The sequence below is a fragment of the Cardiocondyla obscurior genome, linkage group LG03 (genome assembly GCF_019399895.1).
Source record: "Cardiocondyla obscurior isolate alpha-2009 linkage group LG03, Cobs3.1, whole genome shotgun sequence".
NCBI lineage: Eukaryota > Metazoa > Arthropoda > Insecta > Hymenoptera > Formicidae > Cardiocondyla > Cardiocondyla obscurior.
The window spans coordinates 4,638,255-4,660,958 of NC_091866.1; the positions used below are offsets into that span (position 1 = coordinate 4,638,255).

A 22,704-nucleotide genomic window follows, 5' to 3' on the forward strand; every position below is an offset into this window, starting at 1 on the left:
TAACTTACAATAATCTTATCGTGAACTGGTTGATTATTCGATTTTTGCTACTCGGCGACATGGAAAGGATTGATAAGGATATTTACAACGTTTTTGCACTTGCGATAATATTTATATTATTCAGATAAAATGTACTGACGGGCGTGCGATACCGCATTTTTACTTTGCATTAAATTTTTTTAATAAATAGGGGAAAATTAAAATTTTCGACGGCGTAAACTATTTTTTTTTTTTTTTAATATGTACTTTAATATGTACATTGCGCGCTAAAAGAGTTTAAGAGAGCTTAACGTTTGAGATAATTTAATTATACGTATGTTGTCGATTACTTAATTTTACCGAAATGATGAGAAAAAGTTGCGCAACGTAAGTTAAAGTTCTTGGCCGAGGAGAGGTCACAAAGTCCCCCCCCCCCACGATTGATCCGGACGTCTCTTAATTAAGATTCATGCCCGCGAGGCATTAATCAACCACGAACGACATCCCGGGAAAACTCCGAATAATTAATTGTTATTCCGGGAATGAGCATACATCGCATGACACTTACACTCTTCCTTTATTCGAAGGACAAATCGGCCGCGAGAACCGACGTAATCGGGACGATGGTGGGTGGCGAACCAATATATTAATTAAACTATAATTACATTGTGCGTACTCGCAGCGGACGTCACGCAACCTGCTCGGCGAAGCGGGCGTTTAGTAACAAACGTACGTACACGCATACGTAGTGCATCGTCGCGTTTATAAGTGTGATTTATTTACCGATGCAATTATCTCGAAAATGCATGCACAATTTTAGGATCGCGCAAATAGTGTCGTCAATGCAATCAGCGAGCCTTCCGCTATCGAGAAATTTCGTTGTAATTAGATAAATTAAAACGCGAGGAAAATACGAGGCGACAATTGCGCAACGTCACATCGCCGCGGTTTTAACGATGATAAAGCATGTTGACGAAAATTAAAGTAGTGATATTAACGTTTTACAATTTTATATTACGCTGCACGCGAACGCAATATACCTGCATTCGATAGAAAGTGAAATACGGAACGACAAAAAGTTCCTGTTGACTGAACGGCAATTGAACTTTTGACATTAAATCCAGCAAAGTCCATTAATTAATTTTCATTCGTGTAACTCTAACTTGAAATTATTGAAAGCTCCTGCGACGTATCGTTCAGGATCAACACGCGAATCTATCTGGTCGCGATAGAAAGCCGCAACTCCCGGGTTTCGAGTTCTGGCAAATGCACTGTATTATTTGCTCCTGACATAAAACGAGGGCCTCAGGGAACCATACGTCGCCGCTTTACGATGCGTGTACTACGGTTCGTATACATATAGTCGGTATAGCAAATAATATATGTAGTGCACGATAAATCCTTCAAAGCGTTGCCGGATGCCACGCTATTTCTTATTCGCGTTGCTGATATTTTTCGTCGTGACTTCTGACAGAAGTGCAAGTTTTTTTTCTGAGAAATCCTTTGCGAGGATACAGTTATCTTTCACTAAAATATGCCGTACAAAGTACTAAAATCCATCGATTTCCTAGTAGAATATCTCTTAAAAACGTTCGCTTTAATTGTAAATAAAGATTATTTTTTATTACTTGAGAATATATTTTTTTGCGCGATATTAAAGCGATTGATGTTTGCAGCATTAATTTTTTTTTATAAAGTAAACGACAGAAATTATAAGGAACTCTTTGTAAATTGAATCTCTCTCGAGAATAATTAAATAACTTTACATTTAAATTTCAGTTTACTGTAGTTTTTCCTCGAAATTTTATTTTCTAAAGAATTTATGAATGAAAGCACAATGTTTAAAGATCTGTAGTTGCGTCGCACTACTTTTTTACATCGATTTAAAAATAGAATAAAAAAAATAGATATATATACGTCTGTATATTATATGCGACTGGGGCAAAAAAAAAGATACAAAAAGGGTAACATAAATTCTCCACGAGACTCCATTTTACGCCGAAGAGAATAATGATGACCGATATCGCGGTTGATCGAACGAGTTTGTTCTACTGAAAGGTTTCCTGATCGGTGCGAGCGAATAATTCATGTGATCGAATATGTATCAGAATCTTTCGATATAATTGCGCGAGTCTTTTACGTAAAGTCAAATACGAAGTTTGTGTAATTACAACTCGAAAAGCGATATATACCTTCATTTGCAGTTAAATATTATAATAGCGTAATAAAATATAAATTTGTTCCTTTCTTTTAAATAAAAGTAGGGCATATTGATGAAATAACTTTGTTAATTTTAATAGCATCGAATACGGTTAATAATTCATGTTACAACTCAATCAGACTGTCGATGCATTTCATCAATTAAAATATTTTACTTTGAATTATCAATGCTTTGTATATGAATTATTTGAAATTATGGATTTTTTAAAATTCTTTATTGGCGTATTTTCAAATGTCGTTACAATTTTAATTTGGTACGTAACATTCGGGAAACCGTAAAGCCGCAACGCGAACACTGAATCGACGAACAAGTTTCTTCTGTTTTTTTTTAACCGGGCTATTCTTTGATGGATTTATCACTTTCTACAAAAAATTAATATATGAAAGCGCACGAAATACTGAACGTAGTTCTAGGTAAATTTTGACGAGATGAGTGTAGAGTTACTCGGGGGAGCCTCAAGAAAGAGAATTTCGTTAATTTCAGGGAAACTACGAAATAACAGACCCTTATAAAATGAGCGGTAAAAGATTTTGTTACAAATAGCAGCAAATAGCAGGTATAAAAGTAAAACTTAGAGAAGTTTAACGAACACTACGCATATAAAAATAATTAATTTATACAATTAAAATGTTAATTCCTTTACTTTTATCGTCATTATTTATGTAAAATTTCATTTAAATTATTTTACGTGTATAAAAATTAGTAATTCGATCCGGAATGTCTGCAAAGTAAAATTTTTATTTTATTTATTTCTTCGTATCGCTGAGAAGTCGTTGATATGATATGGGATAATTGGGTTATTATAATTTCTGAAAAGAGATTATTTATTGCGAGAGAGACACGAATATCATATTAAACAATGTACTCGTAAAAGATATTTCTCGTAATCTGGACTATTCTCGGAGTTTTACATTGGATTACACACATTAAAATGTATTTTCTTCCAATTATATTCTTATGCAAATTATATAGGTACATATCTGTTTTGTTATAAACATCATTAAAACAGATATTTTACGATAGAAAAATTACTTTCATATTTCCATTTCATGAAAGCTGGATATAAATACAAAAGATTTTTCATTTTGTATGAATAAAACATTAATAATTTGTGAATATTCATAGAAGTGGAAGAGATAGAAATATTATTTTTGTATCAAGACTCTTATCATATACGGTGTGTAAAAAAAAAAAAAAATATACGGTCGTTTTCTACATTTCCTAATCAAGAGTTATTATCAGAATATTTCATTCTGGTAAAAATTAAACTTTTTTTTTTTTTTACAAAAACTGTTAAATTGTTAAAATATTCCAAGACATAATGTTCCGAGATATTTTAATATTAACTCTGTGTTAATGTCGAATTCCTGAAACGCGTACACATTTTATAGTTCGTCATTTCTGAAGGATAATTAATTATTTTTCGATAATTCAGGCCGAATAATTTTAATAATATGAGTCAGTTGTGTTGACAGAGTAGACAGAGTAGAGTTGTCGTGCAAAAAAGCGTCTCGTGATATTTCTCATGATAACAGCGTTAAGTTTGGCATAATGTAGACAGGCGAGTTGAGTCAAGAGGAAGGCCGAAGTGTCTGCTGCTGGCTATTAGTCAGTTACTAACGTGACGGTGTCCCGACTAATGGCGTTATTAACGACACGGTTGTGTACGTGACGCCCTATAGCTCCCGTATCGTTTTCATGTATTGTTGCAACGGTGTGCATTCAACGATCGATATTATTCACAATTAAACGAACGCGTCATTTTTTTTTTTTTTTTCGCGATAAGGGATCGCGAAATGCATTAGCCGACCTTCCTTTACTTGGAAAAAAGAAAAAAAATTTACTCGAATTAATTATCATTAATGAACGCGAGCTTTACGAAGAAAATGTTTGCTGCTAAAAAATACCCGAGTGGAAAATTTATCTAGCTAATCTGATTTCGCAGCTGGCGGTTAGATCGCGCAGATTAAATATATTTCTTAACTGGTGACTAGTTTGGTGCTAGCCATAAATTGAAAGAAAGTATTTTTTATTTAGCGATTATCTTCGATAAATTAAGTTGTTCATTTAAAAGAAGAGAGCAAAATCTGTCTAGTATCGGTCGTCTAGACATTGTCCAGCGCGGACCATGTATCTAAATAGATCTCTAAGTGTTTTTTTGCCGCGTACTTGTTTACTGTTGTGTTCTGACCTTACGCAAAGCTCGACTGCCGAATTCGCCGGGCAAGCCGGTTCCTGCCGGCCCGTCGCGGTAGGGTGAGTACGTGCGTGTGTTTACGTCCGGCCGGCAGATCCTCGCATTCTAAGTTCGCAAGGTGGAGGACGCGCGGGCAGCGGACGGCAAGAACCGGTTTGCCCGGCGAATTCGGCAGTCGAGCGAGCATTGCGTAAGATCAAAACAAAACAGTAGACTAGTACCCGGTGAAAAACGTTTAGATATTATCCAGCTTTTTTTAGCTCGTCGTTAGTTAGGAATAATTGTGTGGTACTTGGACGATTCGAGCGTTACATTTCTGGCTCATTTGGCCAGCTGATTATTAGATAACATTGAGAATCAATTTCTCCTCGGATATATTTACATTTGGTACAATGGTATTACGAGAGAAATTACTTTTGAATATTTTTAAAATATATCTTTAATTAATTTCAAGTTTGAAAAATAAAGTCAGAGTAAGAAATCAGAAAAAGTTGAAACAATAGAATCTATTTATGTCTTTGTAATAATGGTCAGCTTATAAAAGTGGTTTAATTAACGTGATGAAGTACGAGCTCTTATATGTCCAGTGATTATACATCACTTTTATGAACCATTTCACTGTATCATACGGACAATTGAATGATTATTAGCACCTGGTCGTGAATATTGCTCTTTGATAACGTTCCATTATTGTTGTGTACTCGAAGAGATAGCAAAGCGTGCGATTACGACTGACCGCGGAATTTACACATTACACACTATGGAATAAATACATTCTGCAAACGCGTTCGTATATTGTTTCATATTAACATATTCGCGGAAATTTCAAGTATCACAGAGGTGCGCCGCAGCCGACGCGCCGCTTCTCGCGTCACTTCGGAATTACACACGAATTCGTTAAATGGAGCTGAAGCGCGCAGCACAGATGGGAGATATATTTTCCAAGAATGACATTTCGAACTGCGATCGCGTGCATCGCTTCTCCATCCTCGTTCCTTTTACCCTAGTCGGCGGAACTGAATTAATGATGCATCGCGTCCACTAGCACGTTCGTTTGCGAGTATCGCCGGCGCAAACTGATATTGCGATTCGATCGATTCTGATGCACGTTGCACACAGGGCACGTTTGGATAGACTATAAATGACGCCGGGACAGGTAGACCGAAGGACGGATATGGCGTTTTCCGTGGCGACGGCGGCCAAGCGTATGTGACTCTTTCCTTCTCTCGGCCGCCGAGGACTCACATCTGCGCGATTCGTGTGAGACTCGACGCACACCACGCCGAGATCACGTACGCTAGCCGTCGTCGGCACAGTAAACGCGATATCCGCCTTTCAGGACACACCGTCGGTCTTATCGTTTCGTGGCAGAGTCGCTTTAAATTAATCATGCTCTTTCGATACAATAAGGTTCGCCATTTCTCGACGCTTCGTATTTACTCAAATTGATCGCATTTCCACAGCTTTACGTTAATTCGCAGTATAAATTCACCGCGTTGTTACACAATTTTTTAATTTATTATAGTTAATATATTATAAGTCGAGAGTTTACATCTTTTTTTTTTTGAAGTCGTCGCCGATATGTCAGCACATAATTCTCGTGTGTCAAAATGACGTAGTATTGAATAATCTCCGCAGTTTGCCGCAACGTTCGCGAATTAATCTTATTAATCAATAAGACTGCTCTCGTTGTCGATGAGTTATGCGCGACAGACTTTATCGCATTATGCACCCAGCGGATACGACTTCGTCTTTAAAGCCCGGATCAAATTAATAACGTTCTATTAATTGATCCTAATCAACGTTACCGTTCACGTGTATCTCAATAAAGTTAATCGCAGTCGGATCGCTACGCTACCTACCTGACTATACAGTCTTATTATACTCGTTCGCATAATAACTGCGTGCGATTTACGGACATTAAATTTCTAAAACACGAATTACGCGCGTCGAGATTATCTGAGTTAGCATTCACAATTTGTACACGTACAACAGAAGGTTTTCGCGAAGTAGTTTTTGAACATTCGTAGAGATAAAACTTTTATGCGCCATCGTCGCAACGTTGAATATAATTTTATTTGCATAGTAAGTAATAAATGAAAAGGAACCTCGTGAAATCCGTTTGGAATAAATTTATATTATATTTATTATAAGAGCTACTAAATATTTCGCGACTATTTCTTTTTTCGTTTAGAAAAATCTCTTACCTGTAGAAAAAAAAAGATGTCTTTAATAGCTGCGTGCGTTTTCAATCTGCATCGATCTACTTGTCGCAATAGTTGACAAACATTCGTCAATCCATCATCGGAGTGATTTTCTCTTCTCTGACACTTCTGATGAATGTCTCGAGCACTGTTCACGTCTGATAGTATTGACACTCGGTCGCGCGATATTTAATTAAAGATCGTTAGGAGATCAATCGAATCACTCACGCTCGCGAGTAGGATTTAAAAAAAAAAAGAAAAGAGAAAAGGATAAAAATCTACAACCGGTGATTTTTTATACGATGTTTTCGGCGTATCTACTGTTACGAATTCCGATTCAGATTCCCGGAGACAAACTCGTTTGCTCAATCACGTTTCTCTCCGCTCCGGCTGCCGACTACATGCTGCATAGCTCTGGCGGAGTTTGGACCGGCCGCGGCCGCGTGTTTTTCCCACCACCTCTTCTCCACCACCTTTCGAACCGATACTCCAGTCGTATATTGTACTTGCTTGCTCTGCTTCGGCCTCGAGTTACGTAATAATAATAACGGATCGGGAAGAGCAAGAGAGATAGAGAGGAAGCGAATGCACGCGGAGATGTAATATCCGAGCCCTGATTTGATTCGATGCAAAATATATAGAAAGAATATATAGTGGAAAACTTTGTTTCCATTTCGATACTACTAATATATTTTCCGGAACGATTTAACATGCCACGTAACTGAATAAAAAGAGCCTTAAATTTCTTACAATATATTCAAATATATTTGATTAAAATAAAAAAAAAAAAAAGGATAAAAAATGAACATTTCTTTGAAAGTAACTCGAGTCTAAAGCAGATAAAGAAGAAAAGACGGATTTGATGTGTCCCTTAACAATTTGTTTTATGTCCTCGGACGTATTCGCAACGGATGATCTTGAAAGAAGCAGATATTTCCGAACGACTAGCTTCGCACAGACTGCGGAACGATTGAGCTTATGTAAGCGCCTCCGCGTTCTCTTTGCAAATTTATTACTCGGCTTTTGTATTCGGTGCCCTTTTTCAACACTCGTCTGGTTCGCACGTGCCTGAACTCGTCTCCGATCCACAACCCACAACGATCTTCTGATCGTGGAAAGTGGGGTATCCGCTGGATCTTTCGACCAGTCTGGCCTGCGTCATCTCCGCAGCAACGTATTTCTATGTGGCTACACGCGTGTATTGAGAAGTACGAGCGCGTGTGGGTGCGCACTCTCGGGCTCTTGAGCCTCGCCGTTTGGAGAACGCCGTTCTTTTATTCAATGATACGCGGATATCATTTCCACGAAGTCTCACATTTGGTGAACACTCCTCTGTGTGATATAAATATATCCTGAGAGTATATTCGGAATTATACAAGGTTACTTCGTGCAATTTACTTCAAGTCTTATAGCGACGTAAGGAACAAAAGTACAATTTTTTTCTTTTTCGTCTCGTAACATTTCTCATTGACTCGGAAATAATTACTTGGACCGGTTACAACAACGCGGCGAAAGAATCACTTTAAGACGCGTGAGGAATACTAAAATGTCTCTATATCGGCAAGCGCATGATTATGCAGCTTCGGTTGGAGAAAAAAAAAAAACGTGATAATTTATAACTTTGACCTTATTGGCAACATGCCACTGCAATTCGCATAGGAAACGTTGTCATTATTGCATCTATTATATTGTAGCGACGTAAATTATCCTGAGACATCCTGCTGGCAAACCACTGTGGAACTTGTAGAATTCAAATCGTCGGTATTTAAGGTTGCCAAACACGTATATCGGCCATCGAGTTAATCACGCAGGTAGATGTTCGCTTTTCTCGCGCATAATTTAGATGAACTAACCGTAATTGAATATAAATGTTGATAATATCTCGATAAATTTTTTTTTTTATTAATTTTTACAGTGAAAGGCTATTTAATAAATTATTAATATTCAAAGTTTCAACGGGGATTTCTTTCAACGAAACTGTAACAGTCGTGCGTAATATATCGCTACATTTACTTACATTACGCGTCTGACAAAACATACCAGATGTTTCTGAGCAACTACGCCACGTCATACACATTTCCTGCGTGTGATAATTACTAACGTCGTCATTGCAAATTTCCTTCTACGTCTTCGGGATTAACTGCTTATAAATAAACTAACGTGTGTCACGAAGATTTAAAGTTTTCTCAATTACTTAATTTTATTCCATGAGCCTTGTGAAAGAAACGTTTAAGTATTCTTCGCAGATTTCCGAAGTGCAAAATTTCATTATCAATTTATTCCTTACACACTTTGTTGCGAAACGTTACGAAAAGTTTCGGGAAAAACTTGTTAGCTAATGGTTCAATCCAATTTTCGAGTCGATTTTGACAAAGAAGAGAAAGTCACATTTATCACCTACATATAAAGTGATTGCCCGATAAATTAATCTATATTATATTTGTATATTGCTCTATTTTCAATATTTATTTCATATTTTTATGTTAAAAACAAGACATTGGTCTTGAAATGTTTAATGTAGTTCGAAATTCGTAAAATCCACACGCCGTGTCAAGCAAGTGATGATAAAATGAGAGCTGGCGAAGGAGAATTTCAAGTCTGGTATTCTAGAATTTAATCTCTCGGTATTCTGACAAGCAGCGGCTTCTGTAATGAAAGCGTGCATTGCCTGGAGCAGAACGGAAACTTGAATAAGGCAAAAGACGAAGAGAGCTACTTCAGAAAAGACATTATATTATAAGTAGAGGTTGTCATAATTCCAAGTCGGAAGCATTGAAGCTCTTTCGCACTGGCTTGAGTTTAGACTTTACGATGACTGTAGTTGGGATCTTAAAATCTTTCGACGTGTGCAAAATTAAATTACGACTTAAGTCTCATGTTTTAAAATCTCACTTAAAGAAAAAAAAAAAAAAAAAAGACATTAATAATTAAATGAAGCACTTTATATACAATGTATACTTATAACCACGTAACAGATTGCATATCTCTATTGCGTATCTCTCATTTTTTTTTTATATCTCGGTATTCTCATAATTCTCGCCTTTCAAATCCTTCGCAAAGAGCTCTCGTAATTGTACACCGTGACTATATTCACGGTAGGAGAAATCGGATATCGACTGGATCAATTTCCGTTGAAGGGTCAGGGCTCTCTTTCAGGAAAATACCAAGTTTTCAAATAAATTTCACGCATATTACAAACGGCGGATTGCGTGCTCGTGTATAAAACAATGTCTCCTTTGCGAAAAATTTTTCCAAAATTGATATTCTTCGATATTTATAGACTTCCTTGAAAATTCGTCCCTGACGAGGGTTTTATATATATTTATGACTTCTGGATATTGAAAGCAACGGCGAGCTATTATTTTCGGTATCATTTCGCTTCTTTTGAGAATAGCGGGCGAGAATCGGTTATATGCCCATTGCGGCAATGCGCGTCAGACGCAGGCTGACCCATCTGTAAGTGAAAAGCTCAGCTTTGATGCGCTCCAGCGAACCGAAAGTTCTGCGAGTGTAAGCTCAACGAAGCACGGAGACTGACGACTTTTTGTGCGCGCGGTTAAACTTTGTGCTTTTTGCGTCCTCTTCTCGTTCTCATTGTTTTCCATTATTATTATTGTTTGTTTTAATCTAACGCAAATTTCTCTTCTAACCTTTATTAATTTTAATATTTAATTAATATGTTCCAGGCAAAGACGGTTTTCTCGCGACTGTCCAATCCGAAGGATGACTCGTTCCATCTGAGAGGAGGAGCAGGCCCGGGACGGGCATCCTGCATCGGCGGAGCAACTTTAAGGTGAGATTTCATTCTTTTTTCAAATTTGTCATTTTATTAATTTTATTTTTATTAATTTTTATTAAAGAATCAAATACATACGCGTAATTTTTTTTGTTTAAACACTAACTATTGTATTTTCAGCACGCCTACATTAATATTATTTAATTGTATGTTACAGTTACCGGCAGAATTTTATAAATCCGCCGAGATTGGTAAGTCGCATGACTTTTTTTTATCTCGTACCTACTTATGCATGAAATTTGTCTCTCGATCGATCCTGCTCGCGTCTACAATTTATCTATAAAAATTTGAGTACCTTTTTAAAAGAATATAAAATTAGCCAATCTTTAATCCTCTAATTTTCAACAATGCGGGTGGGATATGACGCGCTCACGATCAGCGTATCAATAATTTAGCCGTTACGTCAGCTGAACAATACGGGAGCGATACACAGATATTACGAAACTCCTATCGACGAAATCCGTTGACACAGTTGTTCGTAACCGCGTTACTCTCGCGATCGTTCTATCTCGGACAATGCAGACGGTATTCGGAACGTCGCGTGCGATTTCGAAGCTACGTCACCGCAGGAATACGCGGGCGAATATTGCGCAATGTACTGTCGTCGCTTCGCGTTGCGGTGAGATAAATTGCGAGAACAGCGCTCTGGGGGCGGCGAGTGATAGGGGAATAAAAATAAAAAAAAAATTATAGGAAAAGGGAGAGGAGATCTTTCGGAAAAGAACTGGCCGATCGGTATGCCCATGGTGTCGGTTGCGTTTGCTCTTATTTTTGCGTAGCGAGGCTCGTAGCTCGTACATCGGTTAGTTCCGCAAGATTCAATAATTTAAGCAGTAATGGTCCAGCCATCGATCGACGCTCGGTTCAAGCTCAAAATATATCTTGCGTTTGCCCGCTCTCGCGTTTTTCCCCGGTGCTTATTTTTCTTTCCCGTCGCTTCGCTGTATATTGCGAACTGCTATCTCTGTACTGTAACGGCGATGTTTGTCGGAAATATTAACCCGCTAAATGAATGTTTGTCGATAGGATCGTTAACTCCTTTGTGAAATGGAATCGCTATTCATCAGAGGGAAGCCTTACTTTCGTGAATAATTTGCATTTCACTTAATCGCCAGATGTTCGTTTCGTTAAAGTTTTGGCCGGATCGATTTTAAAGCGGTTAGGGAGCTGAAACTCTTTGGAAGAAAGGAAGCATATATCGTGTCTTCAAGGAGACGACATTAAATAATTCAAGTAGTTTCCTACCTTTCACGTTAACGAGGGCAAAGGTGCAATTATTTAGACACAAATCTCTGCTGTGGTACGATACATATCGATCGACTTCGGTTATATGTGGTTAAAAATATCTATTCGCATGCCTGGATGCATTATGGCAATCCTCCTTGAACTTGCTTTTTCGCTTCTTTCCTCAACTAAAGCGCGGAACGATGCTGTCGAAGGTCGACGTTAATCAATGAATGCTTTGTTGTCAAAAATAAAATATTTCGTATTCGTACTGAATGTAGAAAAATTTACAATTACTATGCTCGGCACGCGACTCTCCTTTAGAACTTTTTTTTTTCGTCAGCTCGCCGAGATCTTGCTATCGCGTCGAGAATCTTTTCCGAGAGTTTAATCCACGCGGATTCGGTTTCCAATTGTCGCGAGAAAGCAGCGGCCAATATACGATCGAGCCGATGTCGACTTGGTAACAGACGATCACTTTCTCCACATTTATGCCCATCATACTCATCGTGCTATTTGTTTCGAAAAAGAGCTACTGAAAAATTGTCTCGTATCGCGGGCGAAAAGCAGTCCGAAGGGGACGTCGCGTCCGAAATATTGCAGCTCGCTTCACTCGCCGTCCGGCATATCGTGGCTCGTTTCACTCGGCCGTTTATTCGCGAGTTCCCGGTGCCATGAAAATTAAATATCGACTTTAGAACATCCTCCAAACGGCGCGAGCAGCATCTCGCCAATTGATCGACTCCTACTTGAAACATTGCTCGAGTTATTTATTGAAACCATTGTCCCAATACGCATGTATATGCATCTGTTTCTGAAGGATCGTATGTTCGTCAATTTTCCGAGACACGTCGTTATTCCACAAAAGCGAAAACTGCATAGTTCATCTTTCTCCCTGTCACAGCACGACACGCACTTAATCCACTCGGTATTATGCACACGTCCGCGGACCGGTGCCGTTCAAATACACCTGCATTTATATTCGCGTGTTTACGTAAGTGGGTGCATTGTCATCGCTTATTATTCCGCTTTCGAAACAGGTACTTTTTTTTAATTCGCTATTAAGCGTGCCGATGAGTGATATTATCAACGACAGACGTTGTAAAACAGTCCGCCGTGTACGTAAACAGTTCGCGCAATTCGATACCACGGCTAAATATAAGAATACACATGACGTAAATGGGATATATAAGACTAGGCTATCGCGATAATCACTCGAGACAACTAAATAATATAGTCACATCGTGTCAATATATGTATATACTTTCCTCGCGTAAGATAAGTTTTTATCAAGATTCTTCGAGTCTTAATTCTAGATTAAGTTATTTCAAATGCTACTTACCGTGGAATGTCACCGATTCGCGGTGGACGATACTTTCGCGGACTACCCACGTCGTTCCATACGTTGCAAGCTGGAAAATTACAAAAAAAGTGCTCTAGTTAACGCGATAATCGTTTCAAGGCGCATGGCACATATCAGGGCATACAATAGGTATCGATATCAACATTGGGACGAAAAAAAATATCGGATCAGGTTAAACATTTGCTCGGCGTATATCGAAAAACTATAGTTTTACATGCAACGTATTGGAATTATTTCGAATATTCTCAGAAGTGTTCCAATTATCGCCGCAAAGTAATGTGATGTTACGAAAGTAAGTCAGATTAAATTAAATCCCAAAATTCCTTGCTCACGAAAAAAAAAAGAAAAAAAAAAATAGAAGAGTAGAATAAGAGAGAGAACGGTATATCACGACTCTTAATCAAGTTTGCACTGATTAATGGTCTCGCTATCGATTGGAAACGAAGCTATACTTTTCTGTTGTCTCTCTCGTCCCTTTTATCATTTTCTATTCCTCCTGTCTCTTTTTTTCTACAACACGGTTAATCATTTTATTTATAATATGCATAAAATGCTTTTAAATAATTCGTTTGGATTTAATCAGTTTTCCATTATTCTACGCAATGTGTCGTCACTTTGAAGTTTAACAAAATTTGTATTTTTAATACAACGCGATGCATAAGTAAATTCTTTTGCTTAAAAAAAATATTAAAAAAAAAAATACAAATAAATGTTGTTTCTCTGTACAAAGTTTTGTAACGTCTTTTTAAAAGTAGCTGGCTTTCGGATAGATAGTTTGTAACTCCGTTACGCTGATAAAACATTTACTGTGTAGTACTTGGTCTGACAGCATCTAGAGCATATACAATTTAATAGTTTTATCTTCAAGTTTGACTTATAAAACTTCGGTGGTCCTTGTACGGAAATGTTTAATCTTACCGCGGTAGCCGAGATCGAAGTGCAATTTAGTTTGCCCTTTTTCTTCCGCACGATTCAAAAGGAATTTTATTATAAAGCTCTCAAAGTCATCAAAGTGATTTAAATATTAGATTAGAAAATGGTTTTTTTTTGTGCTTTTCGCTCTTTACATGCTTAAATATTTTTATTCTTTTTATTTAACAAAAACACAAGTAGGAGTTATTTAATTTTTTCTATCTTTCGTAAATTTAAATTGTCAAGATTGTAATATTTGGTTTACAAATGCGCTATTGTAAAAAAATAACGGGCAAATTCGTTGAGGTTAAAAGATGGTTATTAATATGTTAGACTCATCGTTAGACAACTTGTGCTGCAGTGAAGGGTCGTCAGCTGTTTTCAATTTCCGGAATCATTTATATTGCGGAACAAAATTTTATAAAATCGCTAAACTACCTACACGTTTACCTTTTGACATACAAAGTCAGCGTAATCGCATACATTAAACAACCCCTTTTAAGATAAAAAAAAAAAAAAACAAAAAAATAAATGTTTCTCAACTGGGCAAATACTCAAATGTCAAAAAGTCATACTCTCTCTGTTTCCACAGTCTGTAGCTTGTGGCAACAAAATTCAGGTGATTTTACGTAACTGTTTCATTAGACTTTTCATTAGAATTTCTATTATCAAGATAAAGATTTCTTCAAGGAAAATTGATGGGAGAATTACCTCATTTCTAAAGCTAAATGTATACCTAACAATGTAGTGCAATTTACCTTTTAAATTAAATTATAAAATACTAACAAAACGAAATTGTACAAATTTAATGCTGAATTAATTTGTAAATTTGTATGTTAAAAAGACAGCATTAAGGATAAGTAATAATTGGGGCAGAATAAATACTAGGTATTAAAAAAAAAAAAAAACGCGTTTCGTCAATTTTTATAATAAAATTTTATAATAATAATATCGGTATTTGTCAATCACCGTTGTTTTTATCTTTAGTTAAAACGTTGGTGTTTCGCTCGAGCTCTTCCAATTTTTTTTTTTTTTCTCTAATAAAGTCTCAAGGTCTCATTACACTTAAGAAGATCTTTGAGAACGATGCAATTGCAACGTTGCGCAAAAAGCAATCCCGCGAAATGTCTATAATATAAACGGCAAACACATCCCCCTTTCGTTTAACCTCTTCCTCGTTTCCTCCATAGCGTTATTTCTCAAGGATGTCTTTCTTTTATATTACGTTTTTTTTTCTTTAATCTATCTCGCGTAAATTTTGAAAAATACACGCACGCACATCGTCCAGATTAATAATATAGGTTCCATGATACGGAGATCTCTATTTAAATTCATTGCATTAATTATTGTAAGCAATTAATAATTATAATTTTGTTATACTTATGTACATGTTCGTATAAATATTTATAAAAATGGATTTCCTACATAAACTAATCGAATTAAAATTTACAGTTAATTAACTTTTTCATACAACGTGTCAAACGACGTAAATTATTTCCCAGTATAGATTGTAAGTAGGTGCATAAACATGACGCAAATAGTACGCCAATTTGTCGACCCTTTCGCAGCCTGACGCTCTCGCTTTGTCTTTATCTCATCACCGTTCTGATGCGGCATCACTTGCCGCAACCGCTCGCTTTCATCCGTCCAGATTGCTCTTTCTACTCTCGACCTTTATCGATCCTTTCACGGCTCGACTTCACACCAGACGCCGAACGAAAAAGCGGATCTAAGTCGATTAAACATCCCCTCGTTTTAAATGTTCGTCTCTTCTTTGCTCTTCGTATTTTCATGAGAAATTATATTTCACGATTGATATTTCAATTTCGCTACAATTAATTCGCAAAAAATTAATTTTACTCCGAAATTAGGCTTCTTCTGATTTTGTCACCAAATTATTAACATTATTCTCGTCATTACACTTTTCAAGTCTCAATAGATAATTAATTATTTAATTACTTGAAGGAAAAAAAATTATAGAAATAATTATTTCAATTATTAGCATTTTAAGTATCAGCCAATTGGTAAAAACATATATGTTTTAGATTTATTTTCAAAAATGGTAAACAATTCTTATCAAGACTTGGCGATTGTAGTGGCGGCGATGACGCTTCATTTCCGTGGCTCTCCCGATCAATATCAGGTGTCACTGGAACGGTTTTGCCAGCACACCCGAGGAGTTAGCGAGAATTGATTATAACCAGAAAGGAGAATATGGCCAAGATAATACGGATGCGCGGTCGCCGGTCTCTTGACGATTTAACAATTGACCAACTCATGTGCCTACGAATCGTCCGTCGGATAATTGAACACGAAATGCGCACATTCTTGCACCGTCACTATACCCATTTGTATTTGCATTCTCATCTAGATGTCCCTCCCCTAACTGTTTCCTCCGCTGCGAACTGATATCCGCTTGTGAAAATCACAGATGTTTTCCGGAATTTTCCACGCGAGAGGTTTTTTTTTTTTTCTTTTTTTTCTTGCTTTCTTTTTATCACGATACACGCCCGGATTTTAGTTTTACGATTTGAAAAATTGTTACCTATTGTGGAGGGTCACCGGAATCAAAATGATAAAATTTTATTAAGATTCTATCGAATTTTAATTTACGCTAATCACGCTAATAAATTAACGATCGTTTATTTTGCCCTGTGGAGCAATATCTACATGTTGTCTTATTTTGGCAAGTTTGTTAACATTAAATACGCCTGCCGCATATACATATACATTTTAATCGTATACTTGTGTTTGCGTTACATCATGAATTTCTGTAATTGAAATCATATGTGATAGACATAATTTATACATATAAAGTAATGAAAAGGATATTTGTAGTAAATTCAACGTCAACATCCACTCATTAATCATTGGTCATTGCAAATACACACGGCGCGTATGCTCGCGAATTCTATTTTAATTAAATATTTAATAAATACGCATATATACGCATCCTTTCTGTGTATAATAAACTACGAGTTTAGCGATGCAGTATTTTTTTTAAATCGTACTCATGCAAATCGAATATAAATATTAAAATAAAAAAAAAAGTTTTTTCAACGATAATTAAAAAGCAACACGTATATGACATTTTTTTAAAATAATAAATTTACAAAATAAAAGAGAAAATTTAAATATATTAACAATTTTAGCGTTTAAAAGAGAAATTGCGACATTGCGAAGATTAAATTGTTCGGTTGCATACTCGATTATGCCCGCATAATCGATATCACTTCTCGTGACATTGTAAAAGCGGAACTTTATAATTAGCAAATGTCGCTCGTGTAACAGGGTGAACCTTTAATATCCGTTACAGGGCGATATTCTTAGAGCTTCGATTAAACTTGCGTACGTACTTTCTTCAACGATTCTTTCAACATTACACCTACTTATTTGTTCTTAACAAAGCTCATGAGATTGTTTACTTCACGTATGACTAGAATCACTGGTCGATTTTTCTACAAACTTCGTATTTATATTTATAATATAAAAATAAGTCTCGTTAAAAAATTTACTGCAAATGTACAAACTTTAAAAATTTTTTTTTTTTTTTTTTTTAATATTATAATAAACGTAATATTTTTTCCTAATTTGAAAAAAAATACAGTGACGGGAAAACTATTCAGAGTGTTGTACATAAAATATGTTTCGGGATTATTTATTAAGGAATATTCGTTAAGTAGAATTATAATCTCGCGCAAGCACACTCGGTAATCAGGCAAACGATATTCGCATCATCGAGATGAAACTATAAACTGGACATACGATACGATGAGTTCGGAAATCGACATTAAACTCAATTTTGCCAGTACTGCCGTTCTATATGTCAGTTTTTCGGGGAATAAACTTTATAATTAACACGTTAAAAGCGATAAAAACTGATAAAATTAGAATAAATTTTTTTAATTAACCGTTTTAGTTATAATGTACATTAAAACTAAAAAAAAAAAAACGAGTCGCCGATAAAATTCGCATTTAATGCTAATAAAATTAATTAAGTCGTTTAAATGAATTTTCCCTAATAATTTGAGGCGTAAAATTGTTTACGCTTCAATTATCGAAAGTCAAAGCCATTCATGATGGAAATGAGAAAAAGATACATATATAAAATCAGAAACAATTGTGTTTCACGTTCGGAAGACGAGTTGAATTGTAGGAATCAGGCGTGGAAATGTGCTCATTTCGTGGATCTGATCCGCATAATTTCATTATTATACACGATCAAGAAACACGCGTCCGTACGCATTCGCATCAGTCACAACATTATAAGTCAACAATGAGATTTAAATGATTGAAATATTTCCCAGCAAACTGAAGTTTATATTATTAAATTTATAATTAAAATATAGTGTCGTTAAACTTTTTTTTTTACATTAAAATAGAAAATTTCAAGAAATAAAAATACCATATGTATACGTACATACATATAGTTGTCATATCTTTAATTAGAGAATTTTTAATTAATTCCCAGATTAACATTCTAGGCTCGCAGCCTATACATCCTCGCTTGAATTTAAATAGTTACGCCATTGTTGAATGCATTATTTATTATCTAACAAAAGTTATGCGCTCTCGATAAATAAAATTGTCGTTATTTATATTCACGGTCCATAGACATGCCACGGCATATTTAGTTTAAACGTGAGTTTATAGCTGCATAGTGCAGGTATAAGATGTCCTTCAAGATGTCGTCTTATATCGCGTTTTCCCAAGTTAATCTTAAAACACGTCAGGTTTATATTATCTGATAATCTTAAAAAAATTTTCATATCCACCTTTTGGCAATATAGCGTAAATAATGTTTTACATTAAATTGATAACCTCAAGTTGTAAATTTTGAATTTATTCTCTCAGTTTTGTCGAGCTCAAAATTAATCACGTTGTTCAGATTTGCAGCGTCGAAAATCTGACGTGTTCTCTTTGTGTGTTTTACTCTTCCTCTCTCTCTCTTTCTAATCGCATCTGCATGTTTAACGAATGTCGTGCGAGAAAAGCTCGGATAATTTTAAACATGAGATAGAAGTGTGAACAGTTAACAAATTTTAGCTTCGGATTAATTTTTTATGGTTATGATAAATTTGCAGGTTGACTTTAACATTATTTAAATACCACGCAGTTTCACATCATACACCGAGTTATCCGATATTTATATTTAGAACTCTAGATTGCGCGAAAAAATAAAGTTAATTTTATATTTTTTTTATAAATAAATTAGGATATAAAGTGAAATTATTCATCGGTAAATTTAGAAACTTTATCGTTGTCGTATAATTAGGAGAAAATGGATTTTAATCCGATCTACGTATGTACGTATGTATACGTATGTATATGAAGCAAATTAAAGAGATGATAAATTATACACCGAGACTGGACGTTATAATACATTCGGAAACTATCACATACACTTTGACAAATCATTCTTCATCAGACAAGCTGACGAAATGGTCAGTCTAGAGTAGAATGCACTCACCTTCCATAGTCATATTATCACCCAATTTCATCTCGATAGCTGCCCTCTTCCGCACATTTACGCGGCACTTATTAAGCGCCGATTAACCAAATCGGCCGACACTGACTGCTTAAGCTTCATTTTTCTTTTTCTCCTCGCTTCTTCACACTTAATCTGACAATGAGATCGGACGGCTTAATTATTTTGTTCACCGCGTTCATTCGCGCGCGAACACTCGTTTATTTCTCACCGTGTGCACTTATCACTCGCGCGTAATTTTAATTGTACAATGGATCATCATTAACGAGTCGTAAATCGATACCTTTCGTCGAAAGCAATTTTAAACCGTTGATCGAACCTTCGTGCAGATCTTTCGATTTTCAACGCACGATGAAATCGCCACTCGACGAAGAATTAGCTTTTTACATTTTTTGGGTCGAGACATATGTATATGTATGTCGTAAAACGATCTATCTCTGATAGTCTCCGGAGGAAGATGCTTCATTCGTCTCTGTAAAAGAAAAAAGAAAATACACGTTGGTTAAAGTTTAATAGATGCTCGGAAATAGGAGAAGACGAGGAAATTAAACTTAAAAAAAAAAAAACTCGCTATTTATCCGAACATCATGTTCTAATATACAATCTGATTAAATGGATAGTGAAATGCACGTTCTAAATGGAGTATGCTAATTAAACGTGTTCTGTAATTATGTTTGTGTAATGCAATTTGTAATTGTATATTATGCACGATGTTTGTGAACCTTGCACGGCTCGCAACGATTCTACACTAATTTCGTGGCGTTAATTATATAAATAATATATATACATATACCGAGAATTGATAGGATCAAATGAAGAGGCAAGAGGTAACAGCGCGGTATTACGTATACATATACGTATAATATTTAGAGGTTTTGCATATGCGTAACTATACGTCGGATGCCTTTAGCTTAGGGTCGGAGATACGTGGCTGCTGACCTTTCGAGAATAAGGAGTTGATTACGAGTGACGCCGCAGGTGTTTTGGATGAAAGTAACCCACGCGCCGCGACTCGACGCGTCGGCGAGATAACGTTGTTGCACGTTTAACGTATCACGGCCATACTGGCGGCATAGAAATTATCTTAATGCAAGTTATGCGTCAGATTATTCCACCTAATTATACGATTATTTTAATTATAAATGCTCTCGCCCGTCTCATATTACATTCTCTCGATTCAGCACGTAAATCAGGTTTAAAATCGTTTGTATAAACCCTTTAGCAACGACTTTAAAAAAAATTTTTGTCTGGTGGTGATCGTATTTAAATATTATACGTCGGGTTATTCCATTTCCGAATTCGATTATATTAATTATTATAAATCACACGCCCGGCGGCACGCGTTATCAAAATTCAATGTTTCACCTACACGCATTGCGTAACGTGTTGGTGCATCTGAGAGTCGGTACCTCTACGTGTTACATGATCTTCTCGAATGCATTGAGAAGCACAACACGATTCAATTGTATTCCGGTAATTCCAGCGTGCTCTTGTCCCGCTCGGGCACAATCCCCATATTGTATCACGCTTGTAACGTGAGATCGCGATTCTCCTACGTCGCGGGGGTTATTATTTTGAAATTAATATTTGCCTGCGTGTCAACGTGTATATACGAAAGCTGCATTATCGGATCTTATTATTAATGATTCCACGAAATAATATATTGCGAAATATCTAACGCAATATTACAGATAATACGTAAAACGTGCATATATCTACGAATTTACATATATGATCAGAAATATAACAAATATTGTAATAGCGCGCTACGCGACTTCCGACGCGATAACTGGTGCGTGAAAAAATTAATTCGGCTTTGACGCGATTTACAATTTATCACAAAGAGGGAATTAATTTTTTCACGCACCAGTTATCACATTGTAATTCTTATTGCGCACTATTTCCATAGATATCTATTGCATTTTAAATATTAAAATTCTACTTTTTATTTATTTTTTCTTTTTTTTCCTCTTTTTTCTTTTTTTTTTTTTTTTATTAAAATATAAAATATACACGTTTATTACGTTTCACCTGTATTGAGATCAAATGTATTTGAATTTAATACGTATTTGATAACTAATTGATAACTTTTGTGCATAATAATAAAAGGAAAGATTTATTCGCAGAAGTAAAAAGCTAATGTAAATTAAAAGCTGAGTAAAATTAAAAAAAAAGATTACACGTTAGATTTGGAATTAATTATAATTTTGTGAACGTTTAATTTTGCGCTTGATATGTTTACCTAGTATATTAGAGTGTATGTTAGGTGAAGCGTTGAGCCACCACAACCCGCGTCATTCTGTGGCTTGGAGGTAAAGCGAAATAGCTAAACGTAATGGTGGACATAATGAACATAATTTGTGCATTTACCTTTAAACCACGGGAACATAGGATTTCTAAGCTTCGTACGTAGATAAGAATGCTACTTTTTAATATCACGTGGAAAATAGTAATTTTAATTTTTTTATAACTTTAACTACGTTTTTTTTTTTTTTTTTATAAACGATTATTTTCGTGTCTTTAATGAGTAGATAATGTTAATTGCAGTTTTAATCTACAATATTAAAGGGATATACGATTTCTGCTTTTTTTCATAGTAAATAATGTACTGTAGTGTTTTAATTTCATGCTGCAGATATAAAAAAAATAATAAATAAATAAAATAAAATATTGCATAAGATGAATTTCAAAAGAATATTTTAAAAGTATCACGGAAAAGCTTGTTCGCTTTACAGCGATTATAGTGTCTTGTCGTGAAACTATCAACGGCGATACATTAATCTGACTTTCATGTTAAGATTTTACGAGAATCTCTTTTCTCTCCGTGGCGCCATTAGACAGATTATCTTTCTTTGAAAAATATTGGACGAGCAAACAATACCACCCTGTTCCCTGAACCGTAACTGAAAGATGACGGCTCCTCTAACTCGCAGAAATGAAGGGAGAGTATTTTCGTTCCGCTTGCTGGGCGTTATCGCTACGAAATACGTAAGACATAAATATGCAAGCTTGAAGGAACACTTAGAATTCGCGAGGTCACAAAAATATGTATGATACGTCAATTGTAATTGAAAATTTGTAACGCGACGTGCGCTAAAGGTTTTTAAACGCTGACAGTGAATATTATTAGATCGTAGTCGGAGATTGTCAGTTTTGTTTGCGTAAATCCCCTCGGGCGCTATATTCAAAGGACGAAACCCGGCCACCGATTTCCGGCGCTTATTCTCGACGACGTTCCTTTGACGCATCGACGATGTGTGTCTTTCGAAACAGTTAATGCAGCGTGACGCTATTCCCACATTTAGAGTTTAGCAAATTAC

The 22,704-nt window shown here is 35.9% G+C and overlaps 2 protein-coding genes across 2 annotated transcripts in view; both read right to left on the reverse strand.

The window, feature by feature from the left end:
• The window catches only part of Naglu (N-acetyl-alpha-glucosaminidase), a 68,454-nt gene that overhangs the window by 27,425 nt on the left and 18,325 nt on the right, over positions 1-22,704 (reverse strand). The window lies entirely within an intron of this gene.
• LOC139113800 (calcium/calmodulin-dependent protein kinase kinase 1) overlaps positions 1-22,704 on the reverse strand; it is a 51,339-nt gene that overhangs the window by 23,745 nt on the left and 4,890 nt on the right. The window contains exons 2-3 of the mRNA XM_070675213.1: positions 19,367-19,856; positions 12,964-13,033 (exon numbers count right to left, since the gene is read on the reverse strand). Coding sequence (XP_070531314.1) covers positions 12,964-13,033; positions 19,367-19,397 — 101 coding nt within the window. The 5' untranslated portion in view covers positions 19,398-19,856. The remainder of the gene's footprint in view (positions 1-12,963; positions 13,034-19,366; positions 19,857-22,704) is intronic.